General features: G+C 35.3%; 1 protein-coding gene across 1 annotated transcript in view; it reads right to left on the bottom strand.

Moving 5' to 3' along the window:
• Nucleotides 1-9,054: 9,054 nt before the first annotated feature.
• The window catches only part of LOC123560241 (uncharacterized), a 28,795-nt gene continuing 16,024 nt past the window's right edge, over nt 9,055-21,825 (bottom strand). Inside the window, exons 4-6 of the mRNA XM_045352478.2 lie at nt 14,366-14,510; nt 12,427-12,735; nt 9,055-9,372 (exon numbers count right to left, since the gene is read on the bottom strand). Coding sequence (XP_045208413.1) covers nt 9,305-9,372; nt 12,427-12,735; nt 14,366-14,510 — 522 coding nt within the window. The 3' untranslated portion in view covers nt 9,055-9,304. The remainder of the gene's footprint in view (nt 9,373-12,426; nt 12,736-14,365; nt 14,511-21,825) is intronic.

The following is a 21,825-nucleotide window of genomic DNA, read 5'->3' as shown; positions in this document are numbered from 1 at the left end:
CCATGAAGGGATTTTAATATTACTTGGCACAAATGTTTCCCATGATGAGACGATGTGTCATGCGCAAACCCAGTACCCTAGCTTAAAGGTCAAGGTCACACTTTGAGATCAAAGGTCAAGAGGATTTTTTTCCTGTCCGGTCTATAACTTTGTCATGCAAAGCAGGATTTAGATATCAGTTGGCACAAATATTCCCCTGGATGAGACAACATGTCATGCGCAAGAACCAGGTCCCTAGCTCTAAGGTCAAGGTCATATTTAGAGGTCAAAGGTCAAATTCAAGAATGACTTTGTACGGACATTTCTTCTTCATGCATGGAGGGATTTTGATGTAACTTGGACCAAATGTTCAACACCATGAGGCACCCTTGTTTTTAGAATTACATCCCTTTGTTCTTACTATAAATAGATTTTATTGTAACTTTTTTATTACTGGCGGTAGAGAAAAATCGAGACCACTTTTCTGTGCTACAGCATGCATGTTACATCCAATTTTTAGGTGTATTTTGACCTATCTCTACCTGGTAAAGAGTTTCTTGTGGACTTATGTTATTATTATTATTATTTTTTTTTTTTTTGTTAAAGATTAATTTCCCTTTGTTGTTACTATAAATAACTTACATGATAACATTTTTATAATCAGCCCAAAAAATTCAATATGAAAACAACTGTGGGTTTTTATATATGCACATTTTAATCCAAGTGTGTTGTTATAATGTTATAACATATTGTATATGTAGTACAAAATTGTTTATACATCATTGACAGATATCAGTTCCTCATGTTATACTGCAGTAGAAAAAATTAGGTGCCTTCCAGTAGGGGACTTTGTATTGCATGGCAATACTTCATTCACTTGTTGTTCCTGTGCTTTGGGCTTCAACAGTCAAGTTCTTTAAATTTTGCTCCCATCCTCTGATTTAACCCTTCGGTCACACTTAGGGGTCTAAGGTCATACCTTAGGATACCTTTCAAAATTAGTGTTATCATGAAAAATATTTGGAAAATTTAATGACTAGATATAGCACTGGTTGTATCTTGCCAAAATCATATACAAAAACTGCATTCTCTGTACTCGTCTACCTGTAAATGAAGACATGTAGAGTATAGGCCTATAAAGTATAGAAAATAAACATAAACAAGAGATGTCACTATTAGTAACAAATGCCCCTGAAGCGTGCCGAAATGCTACAGATGTCTGCGCAAAATAGGTTACATCAGTAGGGGTCATCTGCTGGTAATGACCAACCTCCTTATCAACTTCAATGATCCTAGGCTCAAACAATATTGAGTTATTATCCGGAAATGGACTGGTGAACATACCCAACGACCGACATCTGCAAAACAAAATACCGCTACTTCGAAGAGGGTCATAAAAATCCTCGAGATTTTTTAAAATGAGTTATGATTAAATTATCTGATTTACGTGTTTTTACGAGCAATATCACGGAAACAATTTAAGTCTTACTCTGGAGCAAATACTTAACAACAATCAGTATCTGTAACTTCATCAACCTGACAATAACCATGCATCTTTTAGACAGACTATTATCGTCTCAAGTTTCATCAATTGTTACTCTTGCAATATAATAACAGTAAATAATTACGAGTGAGCATTTCTTGCAAGCATTGATACAGCTTCAAAAACAGTACATTTATAACATAGATCTACATAACCTACATGGTAGTCATATGACTTAATACAGCACCATATACTGAAAGCAGATGTAAGAACAGATTTTAATCATTTATAAAATTGAGGCATCTATATATACGAGCGTTTTTAAGGCCAGTACAAAACTGATGCCACGCACGAGCGTTTATAAGTGAACTTACAGTATGATATAAGCAAAAGTAACAAAGATATGACAAAAAAAACAAAGGTTGCCGAAAAAATTTAACCTTAAAAATAACCTAAGTATAACATCCTGGTGACCTTGACCTTGGATATAATGGGCTCATCCCCTATACATACATTGTTTGTATACTGGACAATGTTTATGTGAAGTTACAGTAAGATATAAGCAATAGTAATAAAGATATGGCAGAAAAACAAAGGTTGCCGAAAAACTTAAACCAAGAAGGGTCACGCCGACGCCGGGGCGAGTAGTATAGCCCCCCCCCCCCCCCCCCCCCCCCCCCCCCCCCATTCGCCGAATAGTGGAGCTAAAAAGTGGAAACTTCACAGGTCGCTCAACACGACAAAAACGAAAATGTTGCAGGCTCGGTTTGATTGATTTGTTTCTACTACTGCTACTGCTACTGACAACTTCACGATTTGCTACTGCTACTGCTACTACTAATTTTACAATTTGCTACTGCTACTGCCAACTTCACTATTTGCTACTGTTACTGCCAGCTAATGCTACTGCTAATTTCACGGTTTGCTACTGCTATTGCCAGCTACTGCTAATGTTATTTTTAAATTTGCTACTGCTACTGCTAAGTTTACGATTTGCTACTGCTAGCTACTGCCAACTTCACGAACTGCTACTGCTACTGCCAGTTACTGCTATTGTCAACTTCACGATTTTGCTACTGTTACGTATAGTGCTATCTCCTAATGTTATTTTTACAATTTGCTACTGCTAGTGCTACTGTTAGCTACTGCTAAGTTTACGATTTGCTACTGCTAGCTACTGTTACTACCAACTTCACGATTTGCTACTGCTACTGCCAGTTACTGCTATTGCCAACTTCACGATTTTGCTACTGCTACGTATAGTGCTATCTCTCTGGTAATCATTATCTGCAAATGTGCTTGATATAGAGTTACCTTCTCTTCGTCGGAGTTATTCTAAAAGCGAGTATCTAAAAAACTGGAAATTTGTAGCTAAAAATTGGAAATTATGAGTGTTTGGTATCCTTGGATTCGTCTCGACGGACTCTTTCCAATGAAGTAAATGTCATTTTTGTAGTACGAATATATAAAGCGAAATCATGCATGTAAAAAAAACGTGTAACTTTTTATTTTCGTTTAAACTGAGATCTGAAAACGTGTATTTTGTCAGCCTACCACGTGGTAGGAAACTCCGCATTTGATTGGTTGTGTCTATGTCGGCAAGCATGTTGCTAGAAGTCGACATATACAATATATTATTTTGTCGGTATAATTATGCTGTAAAGTTGCATTAATAACAGGACACTTTTACATATTTACAGAGGTATGGACAATAGACTGACAAATGTTGTTACCACTGAGAAATAAGCAGGTATCACGTGTGCTGTAGCATCATATTTAACACATTTATTCAATACGTATACTGTTTTACAGTCATGAATCTGTATGAATGACAATATAAGAAAAATAGCTAAAACATGTGAGGTAAACAGTCCTGTACCATAGCTTCGCGTTCGTCCCTATTTCGCTCTCTTTGAAGCTAATGTCTGTAGTAAGCAAGTCTACAAGATAGATTAAGCTCCGCCTATGATATCATATTCCATTATTGTTTCTGTATGTAAGATATATACATATTTCTATAGAGAGAGTGTGAGTTTATACTTTGGATGCAACACACATATTAAATATATAAACCATCCTTCGGGTCTTGTTCTGTTTGTGTGTCAATAAGCCATCTCAATAAATTAATACATATATATTACAATGACGATATATATTACAATGTCAATATGTTTTATTAGTCGCTATATTTGACACGCTTTAGGATTTTGCCACTGGTATAGCACGGTGCCTATACCACGTGACTTTTATGGCTATGTGTGGGTATAAAAAACATAAACAGCCGTCGATTCAGGTTAACTTTCTTAATCCTGCACCAATTTTATTCAAATTAAGACGAGGGCCCGGCCATAAGAAAGATACTATCACGGCCCATCAGTTTGAGAAAACAATTCGTATTTTTGCCGAAAAGTGCAACCGCGCATTTTTCAGTCAGATAGTCGACGGTGCATTCTGTTAAAATCGTTTATAAAACTCTTAACAATGCGTTCAGCGACAGGGCAAATGGAACCTGGAACAACTGATACGGGGACTGGAAACCGGCATTTATCTTATCTTATGCTGTCGTCCAATCGAAGCGTATGCCGTAGGTTATTTTGCTATTACTCAAACACTTACGCCTTACAGTTTAACTCGTCCTTTCAGTGAAAATCTGGGAAAGCATTTGTTGAATTTTTTGTTGAAAACAAAAGTTCTGCCATGAAATTATTGCCTGCATCTGCTTTTAAATGGAAAATATCTACATTAATGTTACGTTTCGCCCTGTGAAAATGGCTAAATCTAGACTTGTCTTACCCAGAGAGAAAGATGTCGTTTTTTACATATTTGCCTTGTTGATTCAGAGTATTTAGAACAAAAAAATTAGGACATATTTTAATGAAAATAACTGTTGCCTGAAAATATTTGTTTATGATATTGCTCTGTTCTTCACCATTTAAATGCGTGTTAAACCTAGATGATTTTCTGCAGTTTTATCTAAAAGTTCGGAATACTAAATGTAACTTCGTTGTCGGCCTTTTTAAAAAAAAATATTGTTATTTTTATTTAAATACATTGTATTTTTCACACATCAGTTTTAAGATTGAATTTATTAAACTAATTTTTGGAGTTTAAACAACAATTTCGTTTGAAACATTCCCTACGTTCAAGAAGAATGTTTGTTTCTGTATGTAGAAATCTGACATTATAAACAATAATTATAATTATGGCTCTACAAGATTAAGAAAAGTGTCAGCTTTCTGTTATTTTCCATTTTTTTTATTCAAATCCAACAAAAATCGGCCCTTTGATAAAGGTTTGAAGTTACGTGGTAAAATATTTCTTCAGGGAAGTGAGCTCGAGTTAATTCATAATAATTAAGCATATCACCACATGCAGTCGTATGCTGTTTTTGCTTCAGAATCCCTTTAGATCAATCTCTGATCATCTAATTATCGCCACTTAACATGTGACTGGCAAACCCTTTGAACAATAAGTGTTATAGCTCCATGATTAACATGAGGTAATATGCTAATTACACACTAATCGAAAGTGGCGAAAACAAAATATCGATCGCTAACGACTGGTCGATATTTACAGGTATGGACGACAGCATAATACAGATAAATGTATTGATTTATACTGAGTTTCTTCTCCCCGTATTAGACCTTCTTGATCTAACCTAATTTATTTCAAGAAACAAGCTTATTTTTCAGAAGTTTGAAGTTCAGGTCATCAGTATTTCTGATGTACCCTCATAAATACATAATTTGCTTAAGCGTAGGTCCCAGGTATGATCGGGCGGGGGTAGGGTGGGGGGAAGGGGGCATATTATCCTTCTAAAAATTGGTCAAAACTGCAGGGTTAAACTTAGAATGCATAAGAAGGGTTTTTTTTGTGTGTGATTTTCTGTCAATATTGACAACTTTGAATTTTTGGAAAATGTGAAAAAAATAAAGTGATCCATCTGTATGAAATGATTTCTATGTCTTTAGTCTACATGCTTAATGTAATGAGTGAAAAATTTCATTTTAACTTGCAGTTATGATTTAAATTGTAACTTTAACAGATCTCATACAATCAGTCTATAAATTTATACTGAAAAATCTTCAGATTTATGGATTGTAAATATATTTACAGAATGTCCATAAAAAAAGAGAAAATTCTAGACCTGCATACAGCATATGCTGTACAAATTACCTATATAACTGGCAATGTTTTGCGGCAGAAGGGGAGTGTTGGTGTTGGAGATAAGGTGTCGGCTGCTTACCACGGAGACGTGGGTTTGAACCCTAATAATGGGTCATGGCAGTTAACGTCCTCATTAAACGCCATTCCAAGGTTTTCCCGGATTCGGACTCAAGCTTTATTCTTCACAATCGAGCGAAAAAAATTAGTATATAAGAGAGTAGCAAAGCAGTTCACGTATGAGGCAGTTGACAGCTGCTGAGCAGGCGACCTCAGTAGCTCCGCAAGTAGGCAGGCTTTTCTAGGCAACTGTCGGTTTTGAATATACTTTCATAACTACTCTTTCACTGAAAATTGGCAACATTGTAAAAACGTTAATATAACGTTACCTTAACAACGTTGTGATTCAAACTTGAGTAAAACGTTTTGACAACGTTACTTTACAACGTTGGGACAACGTTACAGCACTGTTACGTACACAACGTTGTTGCTCAACGTTTACACAACGTTGTACTAACGTTGTAGATTTTACAAGATTCAGATAAAAACTCAGTGTGTCTTTTTATAGGGTCTTTTCAGTACATTCACACATTGCTTGCATAGGACTTTCTCCTATACATTTCAAATCACTATTTTGAATAGTTCTCAACGTTGTTACAACGTTGTCACAACGTTGTAAAATAACACAACTAACATAAAACTAAAACACAACGTTGTCTTAACGTTGTGTGTTTGCTGTGGTGCTATGTGTGGGAGTAAACTCGTAATCAAAGGCCTGAAGGGCCTGAGTCGGCTAATGATTGATGTACTGACAGTATAGTCTACCAGTTTCAGTTTGTTTTTAGTTTTATTCTTAAAATTTAATAACACAGCTCGATATTTACCCAAAATATTATATCCGGATACGATTACACTTTTCTCCAATATATTTTACTAATTGTGATGATACGAAGACATTTAGCAGCAATTGGCAGTATCTGACATTGAAGTTTACGGTTAAATTACCTCTTATTTAAATCTTTTCATAAAAAAGTTGTTTCGTTTCGTGAAAGCAGCCAAACATAGACGATCTACTTTCGATTTCAAAAACTACAAGAAAATACAATTTAATGTTTCGCCGATTTGTTTATTTCTCGAAAAATAATTAAAATCATTTTTAATATCAGTAGTAACTAAACAAACCAGTAAGAGCTTCTTCTTCCGAAAATTTATCCGTTTACTGACAGCAAAATTCAACCCACGCAAAGTTTATAGAAATCATACGATGCGTGTTTACGTTCAATGTGGGAGAATTAAGGTTGATCGGCTATGTTACCTAACGCATCCAGACGATTCAGATTTTGTTTTTAAAAAAGCATTGTGTGCGTTTCTGTAATTTTATATACGTTTTTATACGCTTAGAAATTATTAGACATGCGTATTTGCATTATTTCTATACGTAATTTACGCTAATACGCATCTTATCTGGAGCCCTGTGGAACTATTTTTTGTCTTTCGCTGGATGTTACCCAAGCTTTGTAAGCCTGCGCAATTCTTAAAATGCACGTTTATGCTTAATGAGTTACATTCGAGTATTGCACAATTACAAGTCATAAATATGACAGATTACATCGTATATTGGTCACAGCAAAGGGAATTGACACAACTTAACTTCATTCATGCAGTGAACTGTTTGAAGTTTGAGAAATCTAATGGAACTACATCCCTTCACGTGTTATTCGGTCCATTTAGAGAATCGCTGAACAGCAAGGACTCGTCAAAAGGCTTTCAGCCTTTAGCCGACTCAAAAATGATACCGTTGCTTGAGATACTTGCACTAAGTGAGTTTTAACTTACTCGTGTTACATTCATAGAAATGAGTATATAAACATGGCAGTGTGGACAGCAGTAAAAAATGATGTTTTAATTGAATGACATGCTAAAAAGCCAAGTTTATATAATTAAATAATAAAATTATATCTAGTACTCCAGTGGATGAGTAACATCAGCAAGTTCGGTGTTCTCAAAAAGTATTTTCACATTATCAATGATGTTTCTCACAAGGTCACATATTAACAAAATATGACTGTTTTATCATATTTCCTGAATAATATCTTTTAAGTAGCTTTGTTCTTCAACCGGATATGTATCACTTCAACTAGAGTTTTTCTCAATCAATGTTTTCACTAATGATTCATTTTTAAATGTCCAAATATTTGATCTTTATAATGATTTTGTATCATTTCGGCCATCTTTTTTATTTACCTGTCATGATTTCCCTCCATTTAAAATTAGTGTTCCAAGTTCAAGAAATATTGCAAAGCACTAATGGCTTGTACAAGAGATAATTTATGGGCCCTACAAGATTTTCTTGCGGTATGTAGACGGGGCTTAAGATAAGGGAAGTAACACAATCTAAGGGCATAATTAGTGACTGTCTCTTGAGTGGCAGGGACCAGTTACGCATTTGGCCCGTGTTCGTATTTTAAATAAAATAGATATATGTACATAATATATTCAACTGGTTATTTATGATGTTTGTAGAACTATGGATTGCAGCTGCGTACGCGTAATTATTATGCAAAAAATATGTACTTGAATCGATTTTACTAGCTCCGTATAGACGGCCAGGTCTAAAATCTTACCTGAGGTAACGGAAGTCAGACAGACGAACTGGAAACGGTCATCTATCGATCCAGATTCAGCTCAGCTATTCAACCCTCTACTTTCTTTTCATTTTTGTCGTTAATTTATGATAGAACTTTCATGAAAAATAGGTCTAGGAAAAAGTGATGTTCTATAAAGATATGTAAAGAGGACCTGAAGTTGTCGTTTTTTTTATACGAGACAAAATTACTGACCTTCAACCTGTTAGAAAAGTCTGAATTTCGCGATTCTTTTTTTACATTATTGTCAAACTATGGGCCTTTCAGTAGAAGACATATAATATAATTTGTTGAAATCTTTTGCATTCATTGTTTGAAAAATATTTTCCGTTCTTGACATGTGGGTTTCAGAACGAGGCTTAGCGCGGGTTTTGTAAACAAAAACAAAAAAATAAGATGGTAAAAGGGTAACGGTTTTAGGGTATGTTTCACCAAGGATGCGACGTTTTTCAGCCTCTCAACGGCATGCAATGCACCGCAAAAGTAATTGTAGCCTTTTTTTCCAATCCAATCTTCAAAATATTAGCCGACAGCTCACCGGCGACTTGATGCTGAGACTGCATCAAAATTTTACTTGTTGCTTTATTGTAGTTAACGAAGAATGTGCAATAGTATTTAACCTTTAAATGTGTGTATTTTTAAGAAATGCTATGAAACATATATATTTTGATGTATGATATGATAACGATGTTAAATAATTTTGTAAATATTACAGAGGCTCTGTACTCTGTCTTTATAAATTGATTTGCTTTTCATTATACATGCAATAACAGTTCCTCTGTATTTATACTGATATTTGTATATTTGTATTATTATATGTGACCCTTCATTGATTTGGAGGAAATAAAAGTGTATACATATACTGTAAAATCACATGTTGTTCGTCATCAACAGTTATACAGACTGCCGCACAAATCTCACAGTCCATTAAGTAACATTGTTGACTCGGGAATTTAACAAAAAATATTTACATTTGTGTGTTATTATAACTTCTGTTATATAAAAATGCACAAAGTGCTATCTTGTTTCTCTCTCAAACTTGGAGGAACACAATCCCAGCAAATAACAACGTCACCCATGCTGTAACAGTGCGCGCGCCAGCTAAAATAAAAGAAAAAGTAAATCTGAACATTTTGTACGACCTTCCGCAATAAAAAAAGATGCGTTGCATTAATGTTCACGTAGACTTAGTGTTGAATGGATACAAACACATTTTTTATAAGAATTGACACAACGACAATGTTAAATACTGTAACAGCAGTCGTCAGTTATACAATTCATATCAAGTTCAAGCACATACGAGACGTTTACTAAAGGCTCAACTGCAAGAATAGAGTAAACAGCAACCTTTTGAAGTTACTCTCCAGTTCCGTATTACTAGTATTGATAAATATATAATCGCTCTGAAGTACACTTTACTTGGTCTTACACAGGTAGTACAAATTGTTTTAAAACACTCACCGACCGAATGAAATAAAGATACTATTAATGGCATCATTATGTACATACATGCAATGAATAATACACTAGAAAACTGCCATGTATCAGTAACAATAGGCATACACAAGTTCATTATCCCCATTATATTGCTCTTGATTTAATGAAAAATCCACGTCTGCAGCCATTTCTCAGTAACAAGCTGGTAGAATTTTATGAAACTTGAAATAAATGTGATGACCGTCCATTTCTTCTTTGCCTTGTTCACACCCCCACCCCCCAAAAATATATATAAGAAAAAATCATTCCTTACTTTATTTTTTTTTCAAACCGTCCATGAATATTTATCAACATGCAACGTTTTAGCGTTCCCCCACCTCGCTACTCCACCCAGTCACGCCCACCACCCCGATCATGCATTCCCTCAACATTTTTCCATCAATATTTATAATCAACATGTGAAGTTTTGTATCCCGGTCACCCCCGCCCACTCCACGCCCACATCTAAAACAAAACAATTTTTTCCCATTCCTTCTTTAAAATTTAAAAAAAAATGTTCAAACCTTCAACATAACACACCCACCCCGCAGCCAGCCATGTTCAAGATATCTTATATGATTGTGCTCTCTCAAGGACATCTGTTCTTTTAAGTCTAGTTACACTTCAAGCTCACATTTCTAATAACTCCATTTAATTCTAAAAGCTAAGCTTATTACAGTAAACATATTCCATTCAAAATAATTTCATTAGTCAGGATCAACATAACATACATTTATTATATATACTTAAAACATTCATTTTCTGTTTAATTGATTTTGACTAAATTAAATGAAATTATTTGCTTCTTAGTAACATCCTTAACTTTTTGCCGGATATATTTTTTTGCCATTCCTCACCACAAACCCTTTCGGTGGGGGATACTAATTCATCGAATTTGCTTGTTCAACATGGTTTAAGGTGTTTCTCTTGTTGCTCTGTCTTCTGAAAAGGCATTGAGTACATACGTTTTTGGTTCTTAAGGTTTGCTTTTTATATATTTATACACGAACATTTTTGTGTTTTACATGCCATGCCTTTTTGTTTCCACGTGTGTTAGAGATTCACCTGGAGGGGATTACTTTTATTTACACTGTCCCGTGTCTTTGGAACATGGTGGGTATAAGAGTGAGGTTGGGTGCGCACCATAAACCGGTCTAAGCTCCCCAGTGGTGTTTTTGCCACTGACCGTTCCAAGGCGGTGCCCCTCTGTGATCCTTTGTTTGTTCGTTTTGTCCTAATGTGTTGGCTTTGTGTGTGCGCGTGTATGTGTGTGTGTGTTTGTGGTGTATTGGCTTTGTGTTTGTGCGGGTGGTGTGCACGTCTGCGTGCTGTAGGTTTCGTTTTGGGGAGGCTGCGTTTTTGGTGCGTGGCATTCCCTGTTTGATATTTGTCTTTGTTTTTTAGTATTAGAGTAAATTCACCCATTGATATTTTCGAGACAATCAAACACAGGAGATTTGAAGTTCCGAATCTCACACTAGTCAATGTAACCGTTGCTATGGCTACTATTTGCATTAAAAATATCACTGATTCACAGAGATGATTACCAGGCAATTATAAGGGTAATGTTGGGTCAATTGCTTCTAACGAATTGTAACTGGCTTAACCAGATCAGTCTCAATTGAACGGTTAATGAAGGAAATAGGTTGGGTTTCATTAAAAGACAGGCGCACTATTCAATAACTTGTAACTGTTTATAAAGCAAGACAAGGAAACTTGCCAAATTATCTAGCAGATATATTTCCTGCAACTGTTTCTGAAACTACTCCCTATCCTCTTCGTAATAATAACGACTATGAAACATTAGTCCGTCGTACTCAGATATACAGTTCCTCTTTTATTCCGTCAGCCACTTCTCTCTGGAACAATCTTGAACTAGACATAAGAAACTCGGAATCAATTAATATTTTCAAAACTAAATTAAAGACAAAATTTAAAGCGCGCAACATTCCTAAATACTACTGCGCAGGTGACAGACAAATTTCGGTATATCATGCACGCATGCGTAATTATTGTAGTAACCTAAATGGTGATCTCTTTCGTAATCATCTTCGTAATAATCCTATGTGTGAATGTGGTCATCCAAATGAGGACGCAGAACATTTTTTCTTCAACTGTACTTATTTCCAAACTCAAAGAATTAACTTATTTCGCGATACTCGTATGTTTCATCCGCTAAATTTAGAAACTCTGCTCTGTGGTAGCGATAGATATACGGATGAGGAGAATAATTTTATATTCTTACAGGTTCAAAAATACATAAAACAGACTGCAAGATTCAAACATTAATAAACGATATTATGAATAAGAACAATGTCTTATATATAAGACTGACTTCCCAAGGAGCTGGACCCCACCCACCCTCTCTCTCTCTCTCTCAAAAAATATATACATGCTTTATTTAATTTTCAAATTTACAAAGCCTTTAATTTTCCCGCCAACTTGTTTCGTGTTATATCTGTTGGGGAGGGCCGTCATCTGATGTTGTAAGAACTTGTGGCCCGACCCATTTGCTTATTGGTTTGTGTTTGTAAAAAATGTTGTATATGCTTGTAAATATTGAATGAGAAATAAAATATGTTTAAACTAATTGCTTCTAACGTTGTTGTGACTGAACGTGCATTCAGAACATTAATGGGTAATGTTGTAAATTCTAATGTGAAAATACAATGTACTTACATATCTGAGCTACATAGGCATCTAGAGCTACAGAATCACACAGCTGTCCAGAACAACAGAACGCCTTCTCTTCATGTCGTATGCTTTCTTTTTCTATATCAATAGACTCGGTTATATTTTTACCACCGTATTCTGCAGGCATAATATAACTCGCATAATTGCTTCGTATAATATTGTTGTCCGATGCCTGAGGTCTAGATCCTCTACGCCATGTTAGTGAGGAGACAGGATTGGACGAGTCGGTAGAGCATTTCAAAGTTAATTTAAAGTTGTCTTGCTCTACGGTGATATTGACAATAGTAGGAGGAACTGAAAACAAATTTAAAGATGGTTTTTGAACACAATGATATATCCTTTCCGCACCTGTAACGTCATAACACTTGTATATAATTTCAGACTGTTTGAAAATAAGAATTAAGATACCTGTACTGATCCTTATTTAAGATTACAATTCGAATAAATTAATTCCATGATTTGTTATACGAATGTTGTTTTGAAAAATAAGCTCAAGGCGGTCGAGTCATCTTTGGTACAGAAAGTTCTTAATGTAATATTTAGTATTCATGCCTACGTACGACTTACTAACTCCTACGTAGGACTATACGTAGAAGTTAGTAACTACTTAAAGGTGACATGGACAAAAAACACATGAAAGTGACACACTAATTCCCACGTACGACTTTGTTGCATTTTCCATTACTGCTCATGAACAGACTCAATCAAACCGAGTCTGCAATTTTCACTGTTTGCCTTGTTCTCGGTGCTTCCGAGGGTTCTACTTTTCAGATTTTATTTGTAACTCCCACGCAGTGCGACTTTGTAACTCCCACGTGCGACTTTGTAACTCCAACATACGAATTAGTAACTCCAACGTACCACTTTGTAACTTCCATGTACGACTTTGTAAATCCAACGTACTACCTTTAACTTTTAAATCCTACGTACGACTTTGTAACTCCCACGTACGACTTAGTAACTCCAACGTACGACTTTGTAACTCGTACATGTGACATGGTATTTCCTACGTAGGTCATATCTCATGCATGTGACTAACATACTCGCTTGTAAAATATACAAACTCTGCTGTCAGGTATTAAAGGTTAGGTATTACCACGTTTAAAAATGTTTTAAAATAGCAATATAGGTGTGGCGATTTTAACCACACTGGAATAATTTTATTAGTGAAAACACAATCACAATTTCAGTTTAAATCCATTTTTTAATAACCAAAGAATTTTCACCACTTTTAAATATTCACATTGCTTTTCATTTCACAAATAATTCCTTTAGTCACAAGCTTTAAGTTTCATACATATCGAGCCCTGAACAGTCAAATTATCTTACTTATAAATTATACAGGAAAATCACGTGACATTAGTTTTGGAGCCAACATGAAAAACATGAAATAAGGAGTTACAATTTAATTAAAAGACATTTTATGTAATCATAATTTAGGCGGGAACAATATTCAAGAATAAATCGTGATTTGCAGCAAAGATTATACAAAACCCTGAAATTAAGGCTGGAAAATATCCATACAAAGAAGGGAGAATATAAACTATTCGTGTCTTTCACGACAATAGGTACAAAAACGTCGTACTAAGCCAAATCTGGCTGTCCTCTACCTCTACGTATTACTACGTATTAGTTTAGCTCTAATAGACTTTAGTACGTCTCGCTACGACTTATTCTATATTTAAGTAGGTTTTGCTTGTCACTGTGTCCTACACTGGAGTAAGTAAGTCGTAGATATGAGTTAGTTACGTATGAGTTAATAAGTCGTAAGTAGGAGTTGCTTATCTTACGTGGGACTAAGTAAGTTAGTAAGTTGTATATAGGACTTACTATAAATCTCTCTGCTCTCTCTGCTGGCACCAGAGCTATCACATACAAACGAAAAAGGGGCATCTGACTGATAATAATTAAATAATACACTTACATATAACTTTGACTTTTATATAGCTTGTTGAAACTGTTGAATTTTTGTATTCGAAAGCGCAACTCATTTCCAATCCATTGTCCTCCCTCGAAACATGCATAACTGCAACCGTGCTGCACTTCGTTTGCTTTTGCACATGCGGAGTCTGTCCATTTAATAAATACAATGTAAAATTAGATTAAATAACTGGATTACCAAGTAATAATGTGCAAAACATATAATGTACATTTATTTTCCTAATATTGAAGAAAATAACTTGCGCTCTATTTATTCCACATAATGCAGTTTTTCAATAAAAATGTCGCAAAATTTAATACGAGATAAGACCAGTTTTTAAACAATCATGAAAACGTGTTCGCTTTTTGCGCTATTGTTTTTCAGAAATGCGATTGTTATTAGAATTATCTGTAACAATATATTTAGATTTATGTTTTAAATCAAAACCGATTTGGTAGAAGTCATAGAAATCCCCATTGGAAATAAGCTTTCTAGTTTTCATGGGCCATCCTAGTTTACTTCACACTGCTATAATATATACATGTTGCTTCAAATTTGAACTCTCTTATTCTAATTAACATTCGTTTCTATAATATAAAGGTACACGTAGTATTAATAAGCCTTACTGTGATATAAATTACACTGTGATCTTAGTTAAGGACTATGCTATTTTGAAATTATGAATTAGGTGGTTGGGGTACATGATATTATTTCTGAGGAATTTCAAAGTTACTGTAAAACAAACTTTATTCCAATATGAGAATACATTAAAACCATGAAGAGCTGAACTCTTACTTTAATTAAAAGACTAAAGTGGGAAAAGTAATCAGTGTTTGTGTCACAATTTTCGGTACAAGAATTCGGAAAAACTATAACATACATAATAAAGCTAAACTTTCCGTGTAAATGAGCTGAGAGCTAATTTTCTATTTCCATTTATTACTTTTCTAAAAACACATTAAAATTAACCAGGTGTCGGCAATATATCATTTTTGTGCACATGCTTTTACCCATTAAGGAAGTCCGAACCATAGGAATATAAGGGGAAGAAAATTCAACTGCACAACCCCAGGTAGGACAAGGCAAGAAAACTATTGCAAAGGTATGTGTTTTCTGTTCTAGCCATTCTCACATGTCCAGTAACTGTAACGCAAGTACAAATCAGAGTTATGGGGATTTTTACCACACATGCAGATGATGATGATAAAGATACATTTTAAGTTTCAAGTCTTTATCTTTTATTGCATTAAAGTAATATCCAGAAAGCGAAGATTGCAAAAAAAGTTTAAGTACAAAAGGGGCATTATTCTGTCAAAAATACAATTAGAGTTATGGGGTTTATAACCACATATACAGATGATGATTATAAAGAAATATTTTTAATTTCAAGTCATTAACTTTTAAAGTACCAATGATATGTCTATAAACGAAGCTTTCGAAAAAATTTAACATGAAAATAATTCAAAGTATAACACCTTGGTGACCTTGACCTTGGATAAAATGGACCCAGCTCATGTACATACTTTGTTTGTATGCTGGACAATGTTTATGTAAAGTTACAGTAAGGTATAAGGAATAGTAACAAAGATATGACAGAAAAACAAAGGTTGCTGAAAATCTTTAACCTTAAAAATAACCTAAGTATAACACCTTGGTGACCTTGACCTTGGGTATAATGGACTCAGCCCCTAAATATACTTTGTTTGTATATACTGGACAATGTTTATGTGAAGTAACAGTAAGATATAAGCGTATTAACAAAGATATGACAGCAAAAGAAAGGTTGCCGAAAAACTTTAACCTTAAAAATAACCTTAATATAACACCTTGGTGACCTTGACCTTGGGCATAATGGGCTCAGCCCCTACAGGAGAGTAGAATAGCCCGCTATTCTCCGAATAGTGGAGCTAAACATCGAATAGATCGTTTCGGACATGTTATATATATATATATATATATATATATATATATATATATATATATATATATATATGATGGGGGAGGGGATGCGGGGTGGCGGGTGTGTATGTCATGGGACTCGTTCCGAACAGGCCTGTTCGTGGATCGCGAGCTAGTTAAATGAATGGTTACCGCATGGTGCCTGGCATAGTGGTAGGAGTTGGGAGGTATTTGGTAAGCACAATAAAGGTGTCTGATAAGCCAAATAAACTGGCCCTTTCAATACGCGTTACACTATAATAAACAAGACCTTTATCTTTATACAGAAGGAATATGTTTGTTTTACATGTTTGATCAAAGCAGTAACCTCTCGTCAAAATATAATGCATGTGGCGTTCACTGTTGATGTATAATTGTAATACTATTTTTTGACGTTACACTGAAACAAACAAATACCTTTTGCATATTCATTTATATGAAAATATAAACAAACAAACAAAAACGGGAACAATGTTTGTTTATTTTATTTTGTTGAGTTTAGAGTAACATCGAAACGACACAATTAACTTTTCCCAGGTTTTGTGTTGGTGGGGAAAGACTCCAGGTCGCCCGCTCCCCAACACCCAGACATTTTTTCGGGCTCAGGTGAGTACCTAGGTAGAGACATCAACCTTCGATAAGTCAGCTAGATGGCTTCCTTACGTGTAGAATTTTACACCTCAAGTGGGGTTTCGATCGGTGATGGGGAAGAAATTCGAAGTCAGCGACCTTGACCATCCGGTCATGGAGGCACCTATAGAAGTAACGTTTGAAATATTTACCATTTCATAATTATGAAATCCTCGCGCTGATTTTCATATCCTGTGAATTGATCAATTCTGTCTACGTATTTCTTTTGCAAGTATTTAACTTAAACATTCAGTTAAAGTTCGTTATCATAAATGATACTCTCAATGACATTTACCGTCAGAAATGGTTTGTCGAATACACCATACTTTTAATTACAAAAATTTACACATCATGAGGGTCGGAAAAAACAAAATTTACGTTCTTGAATGTATATGTGAATCGTCATGTTTGAAATGTAAACAAAGGAATAAAAGAAACTGCTTTCATGTTTGTGTAAAAGATCGAACTGTGATAGTCGATGTTCCCGATACGGAATATATATGAATATATAAACACGAACCGTTCCATCTTATAGGACTTACAGGAACATAGTAAGCGATTGTTTATTTATTGTATTTATGTTCTTTTAACCTTTGACATTGATTTCGAGAACAGGCCGGATTTGTGACACATACATGTCTGTTGTTGGGCTGGAAAAAGATAGGTCCTAAATTTAAACTGTGGTATCCCAAACAGCACACTTAACAAGTTGCAACATGTCAGTGAAATACAGGGTGCAATACAAGGTTCTGACCCACACCTTTAAGGCTTTACACAATCAGTCCCCTGCCTATATGATAGAAGATTAGTGTATAAAACGGTCAGAAACCCAAGATCACAAGACACGCTGTCACTGGTTATGCCAAAAACTAAAGCCATGATGTATGGCAATCGCAGCTTTTCGTGCACTGCTCTAAAGCTTTGAAACTCCCTTCCCGTAAAGATCAGGGAAGCTGACACACTAGCTGCTTTCAAAAGCCTGCTTAAACCCCACTTCTTTGTACAATATTTTGTTAACTGACCGATATATTGATGTCTTTTTTCTTCTTCATAAAACAGCGTAGAACAGTATTTTAGCCGAGGGTCACTTAAATACTTTTAAATATGTATGTATGTTTATCTTGTTTAATCTATACGTTTTACATTCATGATATTTGTTAAATGTGGAATGCATTATTTTTTTGTATACGTATTTGTTTGTATTTTTGCAATTTATTCTGTAAAGCACTTTTGAACGTGTACATGTGCATGAAAAGAGTGCTATGTAGGACCACATTTGTAACAGATCGCATTTGTAACAGATTTCGTACGTATGCGATCGCATTCGTAACAGGTAAAATGTGTTACGAATGTGTTTGGCCAACATGTAGGTTGACATGAGAAGCACATATGTATCATGTTGAGTTTTATACTGCAAAATGTTCAATGAGTTGGTTGTCATCGCAACATCATTAAATGACTGCCATAAGCATATCACAAGTTAGCGTCGTCGTCGTCGAGGTCAATGACATCATAAAATTATTTGAGCCGCATCAGGAGAAAAATGGGCCTTCGGGAATCTTCGAGGCTTTGCAACCAATGTTCGCTGTTAACTCAAAGAAGGCTTACTCTACCTGAATATGAAATTTTCTGACCCTGATTCAGATGCATAAATGCACAGGTCAGCTTAAATATAGACTTTTCGGAAATTCACGAAAATGTCCGAATGCCAATTTTTCCGTGACGTGGCTCATTTTTTATAATCATTTCTGCATCCACAGCCACTACCACTTTAATATGAGTACAACTTCAGCTACTTCTACTGTTACCTCGACTTGCTGAAATGTAGACCCACATGCCCAGGTCACTGGTTCGAACCCGGTGGCGACATACATTTGTAGCTGTCTTTCGTCATCCAGAGCTGTTTCAAGTTGGCTGACAAACAGGAAGCTGCTATGTCACGGTACAAATTATATACAACTTGTGCTGCGAACTAATGTCTATGGGATTTTAAGAAAATACACCTTATTTTCTAATTAACCTCACCCCACTGAGTCCGTCTGTAAGATACATGTAATAGGCCTTCTTTTATAATCCCGCCGGGAAATAGAGGAGGCTGTGCGTTCGTGCAGTGATATATATAAGTTCATGTCCTTGGTATAACTTGACCATTTAGTCAGATTTTCAAATGTTTTGGTACAAATGATCAGCATGGATAGGTGTGTTGAGATCATGATCCTTGTTGCTGCATGTATATATCCAAGATAAAGTTTACAGCTTTGAACTTAGATTTGTTTTGTTATTTTGTTGTAATATATATGTTTGTGCCCGGATCATAACCCGCTTTAGTCAGATTTCCAAATACCTTGGTACAAATAACCACCATTTATTGACAATCTGTAGTGATCATATTACACCTATTACTGCAAACGTCTCAAATTTTGGGACCCTGTAGAATGGTTTTGATGAATATTATCTTTGTTTGTTGGATTCAGAGCGCCTGTTTCCAACAGTATTTAGTTTCGGGCAGTTAATCTTACCATTGATCCTAGAACGGACCAGTCCAAGATGATGATGATGATTATTATTATGATGATGCTGATAAAAATGTCAGTAATATTAAAATGAGTACAACAGTATCTTTATATTAGTAACCGACAACGTCCCAGCTTGAAACAGCACTGAGTGGCGAAAATAGCAACAGATACGAGTAGTTTTCACCCGGTCTCGAACGTGTGTACCTCGACACTCTGGTCGATGGTAAGTTCTTCCCATTAATTTCAATTGAAATTATACCCTGGCTCATATACGAGTTTACACTCATATGTTCGTTTACAGGTCTGGTAAAACGCACTTATACACGTACTTGGTATTAACTGAGTGGATGAGAGACACAATATCTCTGGAAATTCCGGCCCTGACTAGGAATTCAACCCGCTCTGCCGGTTTCGTAATCTGCAAAACTATCCACTGCACCAGCTTCGCCGATGGAGTTACTCGTACCGTTCCTATAGAGATACAAAATAAGAGTGTTTCCATGCGAATGTAGACACCAGGCCTGGCAAGAAAACTCTCATAGTAAATATAATCCAATAAAGTTCACGTCAGGATTTTAAGTTGGACATATTTCATTTGTCGTCAGTTTAAGTTTTTTTTTATGTTTAAAGTAATGCGAATTGACAAAGATAAACAAAACGAAAAGGTAAAACCTAACTTGCAGCAGACACCGACGGACACCGACGACATCAGGATCAGAACAATAGCCATTAGCAGTCCTCGAATAGTCAAGCTAGTCACTATTTTTAAGTATACGTAGATGTATATATACCCAGTGTTCAGCTTTAACAAGACTTTCTATGCTAGTTGAGACTGCCTTGATCTTGATTTTCGAGTGCACTTTATTTGTTGTTGAAGCGATACAACTAGCGAAAGTTGAACAGGGATTGCATGTGGTGTATCTTCCCCTTTAATCATACATATTCATATACATATATTCATGCATTTAATAAAAATGAAATCTTACAAACCAAAACCTATATGGGAAATTTATAAGTGACATGTAAATGAAGTGCTATGAACAGACCAGTCATGATAACCGTTCGGTATTCTTGCCAAGTTTAATTGCCAGATAACCAACCAGTACCAAGATATTAACCTAACCGGAAAATCCCTCTATCAACAAGAGGGTCGTCATGGCCCACTATTGCTCACATGAGTAATACTACACTATACATGTTATTAAATCTGCGATTTTGCCATTTTAGGGGTCATAATTCTTAAGACAAATAGCGTGATATGGCTACTCTTCGAGGAAAAAAGATATATAGTTCCTACAATATATAATTTCTAGGCAAGCTTGGTCATAATCAAATCATAAATGTGATCTCTGTCATGTTCACAATGCTAAAATCAGCAAATTTTGTCATTTAAGGGACCATAACTCCAGTAAAAATTTTGCTATACAGCTGGTTTTCGTAAGGAACCAAGATGTCATAGATATATAACTTCTCTACAAGTTTAGTCAAAATGAAATAATAAATATGGCCTCTATTGTGTTCAAGGAAGTGAGATCCTATATAAGTTTAATGAAAATCAAATAATAAATGTAGTCTCCTCTGTGTTCACAAGCAGCATTTTTTACCAAATCAGGGGCCGTAACTCGAAGTCAAATAAATGGTGCAATACGGTTGTCTTTGAAAGGAACAGAGATCTTATAGATATATTGAGTCAAAATATCAAAACATGTGGCCTGAATCGGGTTCCCAAGGCTAAAATCATTAATTATTGCCATTCCAGGGGCCATAACTCCTAGACGAATAAGGTGATATGGCTGGTTTTCGAAAGGAACCGAGATATAGATCTATATTCAGTTCTGCGCAAGTTTTGTCAAAATCAAATGATAAATGTTCTCTCTGTCATATTCGCAAGAAAAATGTGAACGGACGGATCATCGCAATAGCTTACTTTGTCACTTCGTACAAGTGAGCTAAAACATGTTACAAATGTGTTTCAGATGTAAAAATGCACTTTTTTGTTCATTTTTCCGATTGAAAATGACATGTGACAAATGTGATCAGATGTCACATCCAAAATCGGCATCGATCACATTCGTCACAAAAATTGTTACATATGTGCTTGATTTCTGTTACGTATGCGATCTCATTTGTAACACGTGTTACATATGCGATCGCATTTGTAACACCTGTTACAAATGCGATCTGTTACGAATGTGGTCCTACAGTGCTATATAAATGTTGTATAATAATAGGTCTAATAATAGTAATATAGTGCAATTTTCCCGATTTTCATGCCAAATAAAAGCTTTATTGATGCTTTATTGTAAAGAGGAACATTTGCTGATGTTATTAAGCTACGTTATATGCTTCAAAAAGTAAATCGAAGCTGTTTGAAATGAA

This window comes from Mercenaria mercenaria, chromosome 10, assembly GCF_021730395.1.
Source record: "Mercenaria mercenaria strain notata chromosome 10, MADL_Memer_1, whole genome shotgun sequence".
NCBI classification, from domain to species: Eukaryota; Metazoa; Mollusca; class Bivalvia; order Venerida; family Veneridae; genus Mercenaria; species Mercenaria mercenaria.
The sequence above is the reverse complement of the archived record's forward strand: the minus strand, read 5'-3'. Positions and strand labels throughout refer to the sequence as shown.